Source organism: Myxine glutinosa (genome assembly GCF_964187855.1).
Source record: "Myxine glutinosa chromosome 12 unlocalized genomic scaffold, kmMyxGlut1.1 SUPER_12_unloc_2, whole genome shotgun sequence".
Lineage (NCBI taxonomy): Eukaryota > Metazoa > Chordata > Myxini > Myxiniformes > Myxinidae > Myxine > Myxine glutinosa.
Window position 1 is genome coordinate 721,857 of NW_027616356.1, and position 16,054 is coordinate 737,910.

At 48.6% G+C, this 16,054-nt stretch overlaps 1 protein-coding gene across 2 annotated transcripts in view; it reads right to left on the bottom strand.

Annotated features, from left to right (window-relative positions):
• The window catches only part of ATG7 (autophagy related 7), a 52,711-nt gene that overhangs the window by 21,023 nt on the left and 15,634 nt on the right, over positions 1 to 16,054 (bottom strand). For both annotated transcript variants that reach the window (XM_068132642.2, XM_078768651.1), the window contains one exon: positions 7,082 to 7,170. In XM_068132642.2, the coding sequence (XP_067988743.2) occupies positions 7,082 to 7,170 (89 nt within the window). The remainder of the gene's footprint in view (positions 1 to 7,081; positions 7,171 to 16,054) is intronic.

Consider the following 16,054-nt stretch of genomic DNA (forward strand, 5'->3'; position numbering starts at 1 on the left):
TCGCGCACTCACCCTTACTTTTGACAGCGCACTCTTTCCTCATGCACCCGTCCGTTACACACCTTTCTCGCGCATCCTCTTGCGCACACTCTCCCGTTACACCCTCCGTAACACTCACCACAGGTGTGCATTCTCTCGTTACATCCTCTGTAACACTCCTCACTACGCGCTTCCATGTGCCCCCTCGCACATGCGCTACGACCAACTCACTCTTGACAGCACACTCACTCCTTGGCGCGCGCTTTTTCCTCACACACCCCATAGTCGGACATTCTCGCACACCTCCTCTTTCGCACACCGTACCTGTCACACACTTCACCAGCGGCCTCTCACGAACACCCGGGTCCAAATCAACCCCCAAGCCGACTGAAGCTTCCCTCACACCATATACATTTCCGCGTATATCGCCACTCACCTTGGCACCTCGTCTCCGCACCTCCTTCGCCACCTGCAAACTCTTTATTTGGTTAGCGAGCACACCATCACGATTTGAGCACCGACCTTGTACATATTCCATCACCTCCTCCTTTATCTCCCTCTTAGTTTCCCTCTGTCTCTTCTTAATTTCCATCACCCCTTCTTCCACCTCCTCTAATTTTTCCTTTACCTCCTTCATTTCCCGGTGCGCCCCCTCTATCTCTTCCTCTAACGCCACCTTGACCGTTTCTATGTGCGTCCTCACCTCCCGGTCCTTCGTCTCCATTACTTCTGTCACCTCGTCCAACCTTGTTGTCAGTCCCTTACGTACCATCTGACATTCCCTCTTCGTCGCTATCAAGTCGTCTTTTAGTTCTTTCTGTGTCGCTTTTAACCCTCCTAGTACCGCAGTGTTCCTTTGTACCTGCTCCACTAACTCCGTCTGTCCCACCGTCAGCTGTTCCACCTCCTGCGTCAGGTCCTCTATGCCCCCTTGTAACTTTGCCGTCCCATTTCTCACCTCTTTCTCCATACGCTTCTCACCTCGCTTTACCTCCTCGCGTACCCCCGAGACCACCTCGCTTACACCTCGTCGTATTTCCTCCTTCATTTCTCCCATCTCTTTAGTAGATGCCGCCCTCATCTGCTCTAATTCATCCCTCTGAGCATCCAATTTAGTGTCTAACCCGATTTTCACCTCCTCTATCTGGTTCCGGAAGCGGACGTTTGATTTCCCGGGCGGATTGCTCCCCTATCTCCCGCAATTTGCCTTCCATCCTATCTTCTAGCCCCGTTAACCCATTCTTTATCTCTTTTATCCCGTTGTCTAACCCCTCAAATTTATTGCCTAACCCCGCAAATTTATTGTCTAAACCCTCAAATTTATTGTCCATATTGTTTAACCCGTCTCTTAATTGCTCACTAGTACCCCTCGCTTCGTCCCTCATTGCCCCAATTTGGTCTCCCAGCCCTCTGTTCTCTTCTATGAGGGCCCGCATTTGCAGCATGAATAGGCCCCAATCCATCGGCGGCGCTGCTACGGTCACGGGCGCGGCGAAATTTGGTGCCGCTGTAACCACGTGCGCGAGGGCGCCATTTTGCGCACCTGATACTCCCTCAACCACCTCCTCATTGCTCTCCTCTATTTCGTCCCTGTGGTCCTGGGTTACCCCTAACCCCTCTTCTAGCTCACCCACCTGCATCCGATCGCCTTGATTGTCCATGGCACGACTTCCAAATTTAAGATTTTAAATAAAACAACATTTCTTTTTGGGCCACCCGTAATTTTGAGCGCGCTATTCGCGCTCCAGGTCCGAATCTCACTCCCAGGCACCAATTGTTACGGGCAATTGTAAAATTGTGTCCAAAATTTGGGCTAAATAAATTTAGTCCCAGGTTCGAATCCCACTCCTGACACCAATTGTTACGGACCGCGGATAAGATGTTTGCCGAGCGGATGGCGCCGCGGTCCGAACTGTTTTTACAATGACTAGACCCGATCCCTTAAACGTGGGCCAAATCGTGCCACAGATATTCAATGGGGAAAAGACAAAGGCGACACGGATGTGAAGAAGAGGAAGACAGAAGTAGGGAATACGAATATAATTTATTTGCTATTTACAACCAAAAGTAACCAAGGAGAAGGAAGGATAATAAAATAATTTACAGAAGAAATCAAAGAGACACAGTGAAAATCGCTAGCTTATCTAAACAGGCTTAATTAATACCCTGGACAGAACAAACAAAGACGGACTCACACGGGGAATTGCAGAGTGGATTGGCTGGAAGGAGGTGGGTGGCTGGAGGGGGAGGAAGGCACGGAGCTGGCTGGAGCTTGATCCCGCACGGGACGTCGGGCTGGACCTCGACGGCCGCCGATGCCACCGATCCTGTCGTGTGCGCGGGGTAACGGGTCGGAGCTGCTTGGTGGAGCCAACGCTGCTGGTGGGGGGTCTGGCGTGACGGGTTCTCTCTCCCTCTCTCACAAACTCCAGGACTCTCTTCAGGCTCGTCTGTGATCTGATCTCCTCCCTCCTCTACTCTTGCTCTCTTTGCTTCGCTTCGCCCCTTCTCTCCTCTCTCTTTCTTAGTCCAACTACTTCAAGGCTTTCGCGCGCGCTCTTTATAGCGCCTCAGGCGATCAAGCCGCTGGTGTCCAGGACACGCCCATCGGTGAGCTCGCCTCGGCCCTGATTGGTTGGCACGGCCCTCTGGCTCCGCCCTTGATGACGATGGGCGGGCACGCCCAGGAGTCGGCAGCTCCTCCCCCTTCTTCTCCGAGCCGACCTCGTGGCGAATGGAGTCGCGGAGGGAACAGTTGGCAATTTGTTGGAAGGGGAATGTGAAGGGAAAGGGGATCTACTCTTATTTCACTTGGTGCAATGGAGTATTTCAATTAATGGAAGACACAGCCTTACACTAATACACATAATAAGGATATAACTACTGAACAGGGATATATGGTGTCCTTCGTGTATGTTTTATGGAATTAACTACGGGAACGCCCTTTGACCTTTATACAACAACAAATGCAGGAAGGAGGGTGACTTTTTACAACTATTCACTACACAACAAAAAAAAAAAAAACATTCTCATATCCACAACAATATATTATTACACTTGAATTGCTCAAATAACTCGTTAACTCAAGCCAATAATTTAAACAGCATTCTAATGCCCTTTAATAGTAGTGACATGGACATTGAGGAAGTTAGGAATGGAGGGATGGTTGATCAGAGTAGTGATGGCAATGTACAAAAGAGCGCGCACAGCTGTAAGGACGAAGAACGGGAACAGTGGTGAGTTTGAGGTGAAGGTGGGAGTGCATCAGGGGTCGGTACTAAGTCCACTACTATTTGTAGCTGTGATGGAGGTGCTGGCTCAGAACGTAAAGGAGGGTTTACCGTGGGAGTTGTTGTATGCAGATGATGTGGTGTTGATTGCGGAAAGTATGGATGGATTGAAGGAAAAGATGAACAAGTGGAAGGAATGTATGGAGACAAAAGGTCTGAAGGTGAATATTGGAAAGACGAAAGTGATGGCAAGTGGTAAAGCATGTGGTGAGGTGGAAAGAACTGGGAAGTGGCCGTGTGCTGTGTGCAGGAAGGGTGTCGGAGTGAATTCCATTCAATGTACAATGTGCGCTGAGTGGGTTCATCAAAAATGTAATGGTCTGAGAGGGTCATTAACCAGTGTGGCAGCTACATTCAAATGTAAGGTGTGCACAGAGGGAGCTGCAGATGGAGGAAATGTTGAGTTGGATCTTAGAGACGGCGTGAAGCTGGAAGGTGTGAAAACATTTTGCTACCTCGGAGACATGCTGAATGGAGAAGGTGGATCAGACTCGGCAACAGTTGCTAGAGTGAGATGTGCATGGAAGAAGTTTCGGGAACTGAGTGGCGTGCTGACGAGGAGGGGAGTGTCGTTGAAGCTGAAGGGAAAGGTGTATGCTGCATGTGTGAGAAGTGTTATGATTTATGGGAGCGAGACATGCGTAATGAACGTAGAGCAGCAACGAAGGCTGGAAAGGGTGGAAATGCGAATGGTTCGGTGGATGTGCAGAGTATCGTTGAGAGAGAGGAAGACAAATGATGAATTGCGAAAGATGATGGGAATAGAGCCTGTGATTGATGCTGTGAAGAGGAACAGGTTGAGATGGTTTGGTCATGTGTTGAGGAAGGATGAAAGTGACTGGTTGAGAAGAGTGATGGAAATGAATGTAGAAGGAAGTAGAGGATAGGGAAGACCGAGAAAGACTTGGCTAAAGATGGTGGAAGAAGAAATGCGGGCAAGGGAGTTAACAAGGGGAGATGCAGAAAATAGGGCAAAATGGAGAAGATTGTCATGGGCACCGCAAGGCTAACCCCTGCTTTAGCAGGGAAAACGGCCTTAAAATGCATGTTGTTGTTGTTGTTTGTCTAATGCCCTTTAATGCAAGTGATCAAATTGTCCATCATCTGCCTTAAGACATTGCTAACACAGCTCTCCTACAGAGTTATAAACGGTACTGTAGAACGGTAGGTTTTTATTGATCGATGCAAATTCCTGTTAGATAATCCCGATTGAATATTATATATAACAGATAATAATGGGAGTGGCAGACAAGAGGGGAGAGAGAGGTAAACGCAACAACAGTAGGGAACAGGGACATCGGGAGATCTATGGAAGGGAGAGGGCTGGGATGGGATAAACAAGATGGACACTTCAAGGACTTTCAGGAAAGAAAACGGAATTTCCAAAAAGGTGGATTTGGGCTGTATTATCGGGGGTAGAAAAGATCAAGGTTTTGGATGGGGAAAGATGAGAGATGGTGGTGAACAGTTGTTTTGAAGACCTGGAGGGAGGAGTGGGATTGAAGAGAGTGTGGAAGTTTGTTCTCGAGGCGGGAGAAAAGCGGAATGAAAGAGTGAAGATGAGCAGAGAGTCTTGATTTTGGCAATTTCACAAGAAGAGGGTTGCTGATGAATCTTGTGCGTCCTGCAGGAATATTAGGGGGACAGAAATTCCACATAATTAATGTGATTGTCTCGGGATAGCAGACGAGGCGGGGTGCAGCATGGCAGAGCACGCATGCACACAGCCCTCCAAGAAAGTATGAGATGAAATATCGTGCTCCCTCCGGCTCTTTAAGACCAGGCGAATCAAAAGAAGTATGTGCAGGGTGTGGGTGGCGCATGGCCCCTGTAAGCCTTGGGAAAAAGGATGGGGACAAAAGGCAAATTGGGGTCTGAAACGTGTTCCCCAAGAGGCATACAGAAAGGGAAGACAACATGAGGTAAGTTATAGTGGTTACACCCTGAGCATTGGCGGTGAGGGCACTGAGACACCGTGGAGGGCTCACGGCAATGGTGTTGGTGGTGGCAGTGGGGCTCCTTTGGGGTTTCGCGGGGGCCCCAGCAGGTAAAGTAGGGCAGAGGACTGAAGGTAGAATAGGCATCTGACTGAGACCACAGTGATAGAGGGATGTAGGACATTTTAAATTGACATTTAAATTGTATAAAGAAAGATAATCGGAATGGTTATAAAAGCTCAAATTGGTATGGTTGAATTCAGATTATAATTGTCTGGACTATAAGTTAGAATGCCTTCCTCCTTCTCTTGTCCCAACAAGGTCAGGGATGGATGGAGGAATGAATAACGAGATGAAATTGGAATGTGCATAGACCTAAATTTATGGAGTATGACATTTTGTAAAGCTTGGGTGTGTGTGTGTGATAAAGTGGACGCACACTCCCTTATTGAGATGAATCCCCATCTTAGAGATGAAAGTTAGGGAAGATTCAGTGGTTTTGGAACATGGAAGTCACAACAGTGCTGGTGCTGGAAGAAGAAAAAGGTAAATAAACAAAATGGGTGTAAACATGTGGTTAAAGGGCTGGAGAGTGTTCCGAGTGTGAGCCAGAAATTTGTTAAAAGATGCACTTCGGTCCATGAGTGGCAGAGGCTACAACATGCCAAAAGGGCAGAAGTTGCTAAATTATGTTGTTGTTGAAGATCTGGGTACATGGGAGAGGACCCGAGATGGTAATTGCCAGGAAGCACATCGTATGGGGTGCCAAACAGGACCTCCATGCTTTGGCTGGAGTGTGGTGGCACTCAGTGTGGCCTCAGGAGCTCAAGGGTGCTGCATTGCAGAACAGGCAGGGTGATTGTGGAGGGGGCCAGCAATGCCCAGCTAAACATTGCCAGAGCACAAGGTCAGGAAATTGGGGGCTAGAACCAACTTCAAGAAATCAAGCCCAACTTTACATCCACATGTAAAGCAAGTAGCTGAGCATTTGAGCCGTGGGATTATCCTCCAGCAGTTCCGCGTTAATATTCCCCTTCTATAGCATAGGAATAAGATGATTTGTAGAACAATCTACCACTAGGTGGCGCTATATAACACATTTACATAATATAAAGAATTGGGACCTTCCCTCCACCCTGAACCATATCCCGCAGATATGCTACATCGACACAAACCATACTTGGGTTACCCTTAGGCAAATGCAAAATTTTGTTGAATTTTGTTGAGTAGTTCTTTAGTTTTTTGAAGCATAATATAAACAAATAAATATAAAAATTCAATTTTTACCTGTGCCACCAAAGGTGGATGGAGACTGTTTTCACCCCTGTCTGTCTCTTTATTTAACTGTTTGTCTGTGATCAAGCTATCTCTGAAAGTTATGGATGGATTCAGATACAGCACTATAATTTTAAAGTAATTCTTCTTCCCCATTGAGATAGGGCCAAAAATGATATACAACAGGATATTTCAGTTATGGACAGATTCAGACGAAACTTGGTGGACAGTTTGGGTGTTTGAAAAGGACAAATCGATTCAATTTTGGTGAATATCCAGATGCGAGAACTGACTTTTTGAAGCGGTTCTTCACCATTGAGAGATAGGTCCAAAAACTATCCATAGCAAAAGTAAGTTTTATGACAAAAGGAGGTGGATGAGTTGTGTAGGTTACAAGAACAGGGCGATTAGGTTTTGGACAAGGTCCGCATGCAGATCTGGCCTATCAGGGGGATACAAAACCAAAACTGTTCAGCCTGGCGGAGGTAAACGCTCTACCGAGTGCCGTTCTAGTATAGTACTGCTTAGATTTAGATTCGACGAAATCGATTACTAGATGATGCCTGAAAAGCACAGCATATGCTTGATGCTAAGAGTTACCAAACATGTGATAGAAGAACCAGCAGATTGCGGAGCGGCCATCCTGGATGATTGGACAATGTGCAAGGGTCAAAGGCCACGACTGTCACCTGCAAGTAGAGCACAAATTAAATGAAAGGGAAACAAACTCAGACAGATCACACATTTCTCATCCAAGGGCAAGGACAGTGCCGTGTTAAGCATCAATCGGTGCTTCTTGACATTGTAGAGTCTTTGGGGCATCATCAGTTAATAGAGCTCAAATGCTTTAATAAGGGGAAAGTTGCTCAATTGCAGTCAGCTTGGAAACCTCGCAACCATGTCTATACCAGCAGAATACCTGCCCTATGGGCAATCCTTTTCCAAGCTTACAACATGTTCTTCTGACACATCCATTTATTTGGGTGGTGTATATGCAACAGACCACTGCCTTGATGGCTCCCAAAAAGGAAAATAACCCAGGTTACGTACATGAAGCAAAAACATACTTGATGCTTATGTGCATATGAAATACATTGTGGTTATATAGCTCAGACAAGTCCAATTGTACTGGGCCACAGGCTGACACCAGAGGCCTGAAGCCTAAGGCCTATACATACCATCGCCGTCACAAGGCCCATGATGCCTACCGGCTCCAAAATTTTGATATTTGATGATCTTTATAACAGTCACTGAGGTTGTTTTACACTCAACAGAAAACTTATGGGGAGGGAATGGCGATTGTGAACATGACACTTCCGAAGGAGGACTTAGGCTTACCATATTACCAAAATGGCAGACATGTGATGTTTTTCAGGTTACAATTGTGGGTGACTTCAGGCCAGCTGTCAAACCCATGGGTATAGAGTGGACATGCAAACATTTGCTCTATTATATATGGATATACTAGCCGAAAGGACCCAGCGTTGCCCGGGTTCTTTTTGAATGAATTTACTACTATAATTCAGCTTTTACCCCACGGCCGTAGAAGATCGACTACTACAATTCAGCTCAGCTTTTAATTGCGAAATGGGCCCAGCCCGTCCGATGCGGCCTTGACCGGCCTCGCCACCTAGCCGAAAACCTTCCCGGGGCCCGTCCCGACATTTTTAGTTCTTTTGGAATGAATTTACTACTATAATTCAGCTTTTACTCGCGGCCGTAGAAGATTGACTACTATAATTCAGCTCAGCTTTTAATTGCGAAATGGGCCCAGCCCAGCCGAAGTGGCCTCGACCGGCCTCGCCACCGAGCCTATAACCTTCCCGGGGCCCGTCCCGACATTTTTAGTTCTTTTGGAATGAATTTACTACTATAATTCAGCTTTTACTCGTGGCCGTAGAAGATTGACTACTATAATTCAGCTCAGCTTTTAATTGCGAAATGGGCCCAGCCCGGCCGAGGTGGGCCTCGACCGTCCTCACCACCTCGCCTGTAACCTTCCCGGGGCCCGTCCCGACATTTTTAGTATTAGAGGTTTCCTCCTATCTTTCACCGTTCAGGAGATTAGCGTGCGCAGACAAACAAACAAACAAAAACTTATATATATATATATATAAATAGTTATAAATAGCTTTATATATATATATAAAGTCTGTATGTATATATATATATATATATATACACATACAGACTTGGCATTTAATATGGAAAAAAAATTTTTTCTTGACTTGGGTTTACTTTCTGAACTCAGTATATCAATCTGGTGAGTTTATTTTACCCTTCGGTGATGTCTTTGTTGAAAGAACCATGTCACTGATTGTCTTTCGCAGCAAGAAGTCAATAACAGGATTATATCACAGGTGGCGTGACAAAATGTAAGGACAGGTACATTTGACGATTGGCTTCACAATCGGGTATATAAGGGTTGTTGCGTTCTGTATTAGTGGAAAACAACTGCTGCACGTCTACAAAAGTTATTGCCGCTTCCTCTGGAGATAGTCCGTCAACTTGACAATGCTGTTTGTCATGGAGTGGTGGCTTTACGAAATTCTAGCATGAAACAGCGTGCTATTGCTCAGCAGTATGGCATCACTCAAGGTCAGGTGTCAAAGATCCTGAAACGAAATGCTCAGAGGGGTGTCCCTACTCCAATACTGAGGCCAGGACGTCCACGCAGAACCACAAGGAGAGATGATCGCCAGCTGCACCGGTTAGTCCGCAATGGCCATACCAAGTCAGCTAATCGGCTTAGGGCTGAGTGGCAGCAACTGACAAATGTGCCTGTATCCAGAAGGCTAGTCAACCAACGACTGGTTCAAGCAGGCTATCGTGCCAGGCGTCCCCTGAGAAAGCCACGCCTGACCAGACAACACAGCCAGCACCGATTCCAGTGGACCAGGGAGCACCGTCAATGGCAGCCAGGACACTGGAATCACGTGAACTTCAGTGACGAGTCTAGATTTCTGGTCTATCATCAAGATGGCCGCGTCCGAGTGCGCAGACAAGTGCATGAAGCCCACAACGAAGATTGTATAGTGCCAAGAGTCCAAGCTGGAGGTGGTGGGGTGACCGTTTGGGCTGCTTTTCATGCAGGGGGCAAAACTGACCTGGTTGTTCTGAATGGAAACCTGAACCAGTTCAAGTACAGGGTCATTCTGGAAGAAACATTGCTTCCATTTGCTCGTGCAGCCTTTCGAGGAAACTTTGTCTTCCAAGCTGACAATGCACGGCCTCATCGTGCTCGCATGATCCAACACTTTCTTGCTGACCGTGGTGTAGAGCATATGGAGTGGCCTGCCATGTCCCCGGATATGAATCCGATAGAGAACTTGTGGGCAGAATTAACGCGTCAAATCGACAACTTGGACCAGCAGCCGACCTCTGTGCGTGAATTGCAGCAGCAGGCTATCACTGCATGGCAAGCGATTCCTGTCCAAACCTTGGCAAATCTCATGAAGAGCATGCCTCGACGTGTACGTGCTCTCCTGAATGCTCGTGGGGGTTACACGAAGTACTGAACTGTAATTTTACTGTCCGTAATCCCAGTCATAATTTAGCTTTTGTTTTTGTTGAAATTTTTTTTGGCTAATGTGCAAAATAAAGAGATACTTCTGGAAAACGTACAGAAGTTTAACACAGTACTGTCCATGAATTGAGTTCGATATCAGTTTACATCACTTTCAAGGATCTATTTATTTGCTTCGAAATGTCAAATGTGGTTTTTGCTTCTTTTAAAGGTCACATTAACAAAATCTAGAATAATTTCAACATAATTCCAATGAACTTTTGGTTCTAAGTCATCTTGAAAAGTAAGTTGACCCCCACAAAAAAATATTCCATATTAAATGCCAAGTCTGTGTGTATATGTATATATATATATATATATATATATATTGTTGCGGTTTTGAGAACCCACACTTGTAAATAAATATAGCATCATCAAAGGTTAAAGGTAGCACCCCATAGGTAGGCCACAAGCAACACGTAGGTCACCATAGGACATCAGTTATTTCTTAGTATGTGTTAGATAAAGCCATTTTCCAATAATGGCATCTGCATTGTGTCAATCAAATAAGAGTAGGCCCTTCTGTCCATTTTGGCAGCCTCCCTTCCAAGCGATGCCATTAATCGCTCTCCAGTCTGTGCCCCATGGCCCCTCCCAATTGGTTACGCGCCTTTGCCAGCAGCGTTCGCCACCTCGCTGGGCTTCCGCCCAAACCAGCCCAGAAACCCACGAGGTAAGGCCCGAGAAGAGGGTGGAGCACCAGGATGGAGGTGCGGCCACGTCAACCAGCCATCAGGGCAGGGCCGGTAAGCCATAACCAGCCAACCAGGGCTGGAGTGACATCGCCTGACAGGCATGGCTTTTGGGCTTCGAGAGCGTTCGCTGGCTTGATTATAAAAGCGCGCACGCAAAGCCCTTGAACAGGACTGCAAGGAATCGTGCTTGGTGAGAGGACTCTCGTAGGAAGCTTGTGCTAAGAGGACTGCTGCGATTTGAAGGGCTTGAAAGGACTGATGGGAGGAATTACGAAGCAGCGCTCATTAAAGAGGTCTGAGCGGGGAGAGAGAGAGGCGCTTGACCTGGGACGTGCGATTTAGGAGGGAACTGAAGCCAAGCATTGGTATTTCAAAGAGACGCGCTGTGGCAACCCGCTGTACTAAGGGTGAGCGCGCGGCACGCATTGCCACGACATGCAGCGTGCAGGACATTGGGAAGGGAGCGCTTGGAGCGAGTAGTGCGCATATTACGTACGCCAGTATACCAGCCTTCCCCCGTCATTATAATTGTCCACTCGCGTCACGCTACGTGAAGAGCTGCCTGCCGGGTTTTTCGTCTGCTGGACCGGAGCCGGACTGAAGCCTGGACACCATCGCCGGACCTTCCACCCTACCATATGCAATCCCCGGGTGAGTGTCTGTATGTGAGACGGGCCCGTTTGTCTGGGGAGTAGAATAAGACTGTCTCAGGCTGCCCTGTGTACTTTTCCTTCCTCTTTCTTTCCTGTACATTCTTTAGTTTCCTCTTCTTCTTTGTATATTGTAAATAAATTGTCTTGTTCTTTCTGGTTTCTCCTTAAACCAGCCCAATTTAGTCTAGTCTTTTCGTCCTCGTCTTTTCTCCATTGGGTAAACGTGGCACGATCGCAACCGCTTATTATCGGGTCTAGTCACTTGTTAACAGCTCGGATCGCGGATCGCTATCCGTTCGGCATTTCCATCCATATCCGTGATTCGAGCGGGAGGTATTCCTTCGTTTCCGGTCGGCGTTAGTACTTAGGTAGTAGCGAATCCCTAGGCCTAACAAACCCTATCTAATGCTGCCCGGGAAGGACGTTATAACCCCTAGGATCGCGTCGGCCAGATAAGAGGACAAGGGGATTAACCCCCCCTTGATAAGGGGAGAGCCGACGTTTCTGAGATCCGTAACAATTGGTGTCAGGAGTGGGATTTGGGACCCGAACCAAATTTTCTTATCTGTGGACAAAATTTGATCAAAATTACGAGTGGCCGAAATTTTATTAAAACATCTAAATTAAATCGTGCCATGGATAGCCAAGGCGATCGGATGCCGGTGGGGGTAAATGAGGAGGTAGAGGAGGAAGGGTTAGAGTCAACCCAGGACCCCCGGGACGAAGTGGGACAAGGAGGAGAAATGGGAGAGGAAATTAATGAGGGTGCAGGCGAACAAAATGGCGGCGCCTCACACATGGCGACGGGGGCCGCACCCGCTGCGCAAGTGGGAGGGATGAATATGCAGGACCTCATTGCGCAGCTGCAGGCAGCCATACAAATGGGGTTGGAAGATCAAATTGGGGGATTGAGAAATGATATGGGAAACCAAATTGGGGGATTGAAAGACGGGTTAAGTAATATGGAAAACCAAATTGTGGGATTGAGTAGGGAGATGGGAGAAATGAGGGCCGATAGTAGGCAATTGGGACATCAGATTGGGGGATTAGACAGCAAATTTGGGGGGTTAGAAAGCAAATTGGGGGGATTCGGAAGCAAACTGGGGGGCCAGTTGAAGGACGTGGGTGATCAAGCCAGAGAAATAAACGAGGGGTTAGCGAGGGAGGCAGCCAGGTGTGAAATAAAAGCATTGGGGAAGGACATTGACCGCAGGTCGAGCGGGAAAGGCACATCGGTATGCGACGGGGTGGCGCGGCTCGAGGAGCGCGGGTTAAGCGAGGGGGAGCAAAGCATAGCCGGGTGGACCGGGATAGAAATCGCAACACGGGGTATAGAGAAGCCGACGGCCTTTGAATTAGAAAATTTTATTTTATTAGAGCCAGTGGTCGTCGAGAAAAAAGAAAATGAAATCATTATAGTGGAAATTGGGGTTGAAGCGACAGCGGACTTAGAAAAGCAATCGCGGGAGGAAAGGATGGAAATTGCACAAAGTCCGTGTGCACATCATGATGCCGTACTTCCTAACCCCAATGAAAGTTTGCAGTTGGTGCGTGTGGAGAAAAGGATACCCGAAGGTGAGCAGGATTGTATATGGCGCGAAAAGGTTGGGATCGGGGGAAAAAAAGCGCTTGGGATCCCGGCGTCACCCGGGCGCTTGTGGAAGGTCCATGGTGCGCTGTGTGAGAGGAAATGGCGCGCGCGTGCGAACGGCACCAGAGCGCAAGTGTGTTACAGAGTGTGGAAGTGAGGGTGAGTGCACAACAGAGTGTGAAAGTGAGGGTGGATGCACACCAGAGTTGGATGAAGAGAGTGTGCGAGGATGCACACCAGAGCGCTTGAGTGGGTGGATGCACGAGTGCACACCCGTGAGTGTTACGGAGTACGTAACGGAGAGGTGTGCGCTGATTGGGTGTGCAGCAAAAGAGTGCACACCCATGGTTGTTACAGAGGATGTAACAGAGTGTGTGAATGGAATGAGTGCGCAAGAATGTGCGCGAGAGGAGTGTGTAATGGAGTGTGTGGAAGGAATGAGTGCGCCTGAGTGGTGTGCACCTGAGTGTGGAGCGAAAGAGTGCACGGAGAGAGAGTGCAGTAACGAAATGTGTGGGATGTATGGGAGGCGCTGGAGCGCCGGGATGTGTGAGTATAGAAAGGGTCGCGTGTGAAGGTGAGAATGCGACTCGAGCATCGACGCTGACCGGGGCAGCGCTTAGGCCGATGTATAGCCGACGCGAGCTCTTGGGGCGTGGTGTTATTTGTGTGCTGCAGGGGCCGGCGGGGATCGTTGCCGCGGCGCTCTTACAAGGAGCGCCGTGCACGATTCGGGCCGGGCTCCGCCCTGTATGGTCGGTGCCGCGTTGTAGCGGCGACCGGCACGATTCCGGGGGAGAAAGGCCAGGTCGGACCTTCGCCCCCTGGCGGGCACGGTGCTCCGACCAGGGGAGGTTGGGTCATCGGGCCGGAGACCGAAAGGCTCCGCGCCGAGATGGACCCTGGAACCTCGGCCCGAGTATGCCTCCTCCCCAGAATTGAAAATGCCGGACGGACCCAACCTACAGGAGACTGACCATCTGCACACATTGCTCGGCTTTGCGAAGCTGGGCTGTAATGACAATGCATTCCCGCACGAGAGGCTCAAGATAGTAGACGAATAGAGGTAGTGATGGCAAATGGTATCTGGTGTAGGGGGATGGTAGCTCTACCATCCCTCACATCACATCCCTTTGGGGCAGAGGAGCTGTAGACTTATGGGGTTTGGCGGTGAGAACTAGCCAGGGAGGGCTAGGATAATGGTTAGGGACCTAGAGATGACCATAGGAGACCAAGATTTAAGTAGTGACATTTGGACAGGTAGAGGGGACGTAGAGAGAGTAGTTGGATGATAATGACGAGGGATGTGCTTAGTATAAGGGATGACAGGGAAGCACTAATATTAGGGGAAATAGCTAGTCAGATGATGCTGTGTGTGTGTAATTGTGGGAACCACCGTGTGCATGGGCTTGAAATGAGGAATTGGTATGAGAGTCTTGGTAGTGCTGGTGAGCAAATGAGGAATTGAGAGGCAATGCTCGTGAAAGATGTGTGTGTGTGTGAAAGTGTATGAGTGGAGTATTGAGGATGTGTGTCATTGTGTATTGAGTGATTGCCTTGCATAGGGTTTAAAAAAAAAAAAAAAAAAAAAATTGCCTTGCATAGGGTGCAAGTGAATAAATGGTCTGGAATGAATGGTGTGGAGTGAATAGTGTGGAATATGTGGCGTGGAGTGTATGGTGCGAAGGAGCGGATGGGGGAAGGATGGCCCCCTTCACGAGTACCCGGGGAGGGTAGTTTAAAGTTAGGTAGAGGGAGTAGGTAAATTGGTTGGATATTGAATTCTGTGGTGCGTGTAGTAGCAATGAAGTGCTTAGAGGGGTGCATAAGTATGTGGAATGGCTGGGCGTGTGAGCCTGTTAGTGTGTGTGGTTGTTGAGCACTCCGCCACTGGTAGTCTGTCGGCCAGGTGAGGCCACAGGTAGGCTCTGGGAGCCAGGTAGTGTTGTGTAGAGTTCAGCGCGGCCCGAGGATCCCATGAGAGGACCCGGGTAGCCCAATGCCTGAGAGGGCATCGAGGGGGTAAGCGCCAGGGAGAGCCTTCCCCAGGTAGATTAGGGTGAGGAGCTAGGCAAACTCGGGTGGCTACGTTCAGTGGCGGAGGTGCGCAGGTAAGTAGACCTGCTGGGAGAGCCACACGACCCAGCCCCAAAATTGTGCGAGGGCACAGATGGAAAAATGGGGGGAGTGAGACCCCAAATTTGAAGAGCACCACAGTATGGGCAATGGGAATTGGTTTTTAGAACCACATAGTGTAAGATGGCCAATGGATTGGCAGGGCGAGACCCCGGGTAGTTTAACTGTGTTAATGTCATTTAGAAGGATAGTTAGGGAGAAAATATCTTTGCACCATCCGCATCCACTCACCAAGGTGATAGGACTCCACACCAGATTTTGCAATGTTTGGAATGTAAGACGCATCATGACGGAGTGAGACATTGTGTTTATTCCATCCCTTCCTTCTTGGGAGGGATTGGTAATGAATTTGGTTTAGGGGAGATATGGGGGACGAGACAGTAGAAAGGAATTTGTAAATTGTGTACATACGGGGAAGGGCAAGGGTAGTGTAGGCTGACATGGGGGGTGACGTACGAGTAGGGACGAGCTTTCTCAGCTCGCTCTCCCGCGCCCTTCATGTCGCATTGCCTGGTTATGATGTGTACCCTTGCGCCCTTTCCCCCCGCTAACCTCTGCTTTGTCTGCCTCCCCACTCATGGACCATGGTCTTTTGTGCGAGGAGAGTGTGCAGGTGTCCTGAATTGTGCGGCCGCACTCTTGCTGCCTGCACCCTTGCTGCCTGCCTGCCTGCCTGCACTGATACACCATATGGACCACACGTTCTGTGGCCTGGCATCTATGGACCACACGTTCTGTGGCCTGGCACCTTTGCTGGGACAGACCATTGCTGCCAGCAGTATCTGGCTTGCGGACCACCGTTTTTAAGTGGCATCGATGCCATGCAGGCGGACCACCTGAGTTGGCCCTGCTGGCCATAAATAAAAAAGCGGACACGGGTTGTGCCCTTTTTATTAATTAAGCCATCAAGTAAGAAGATCAAACCAAGATCCA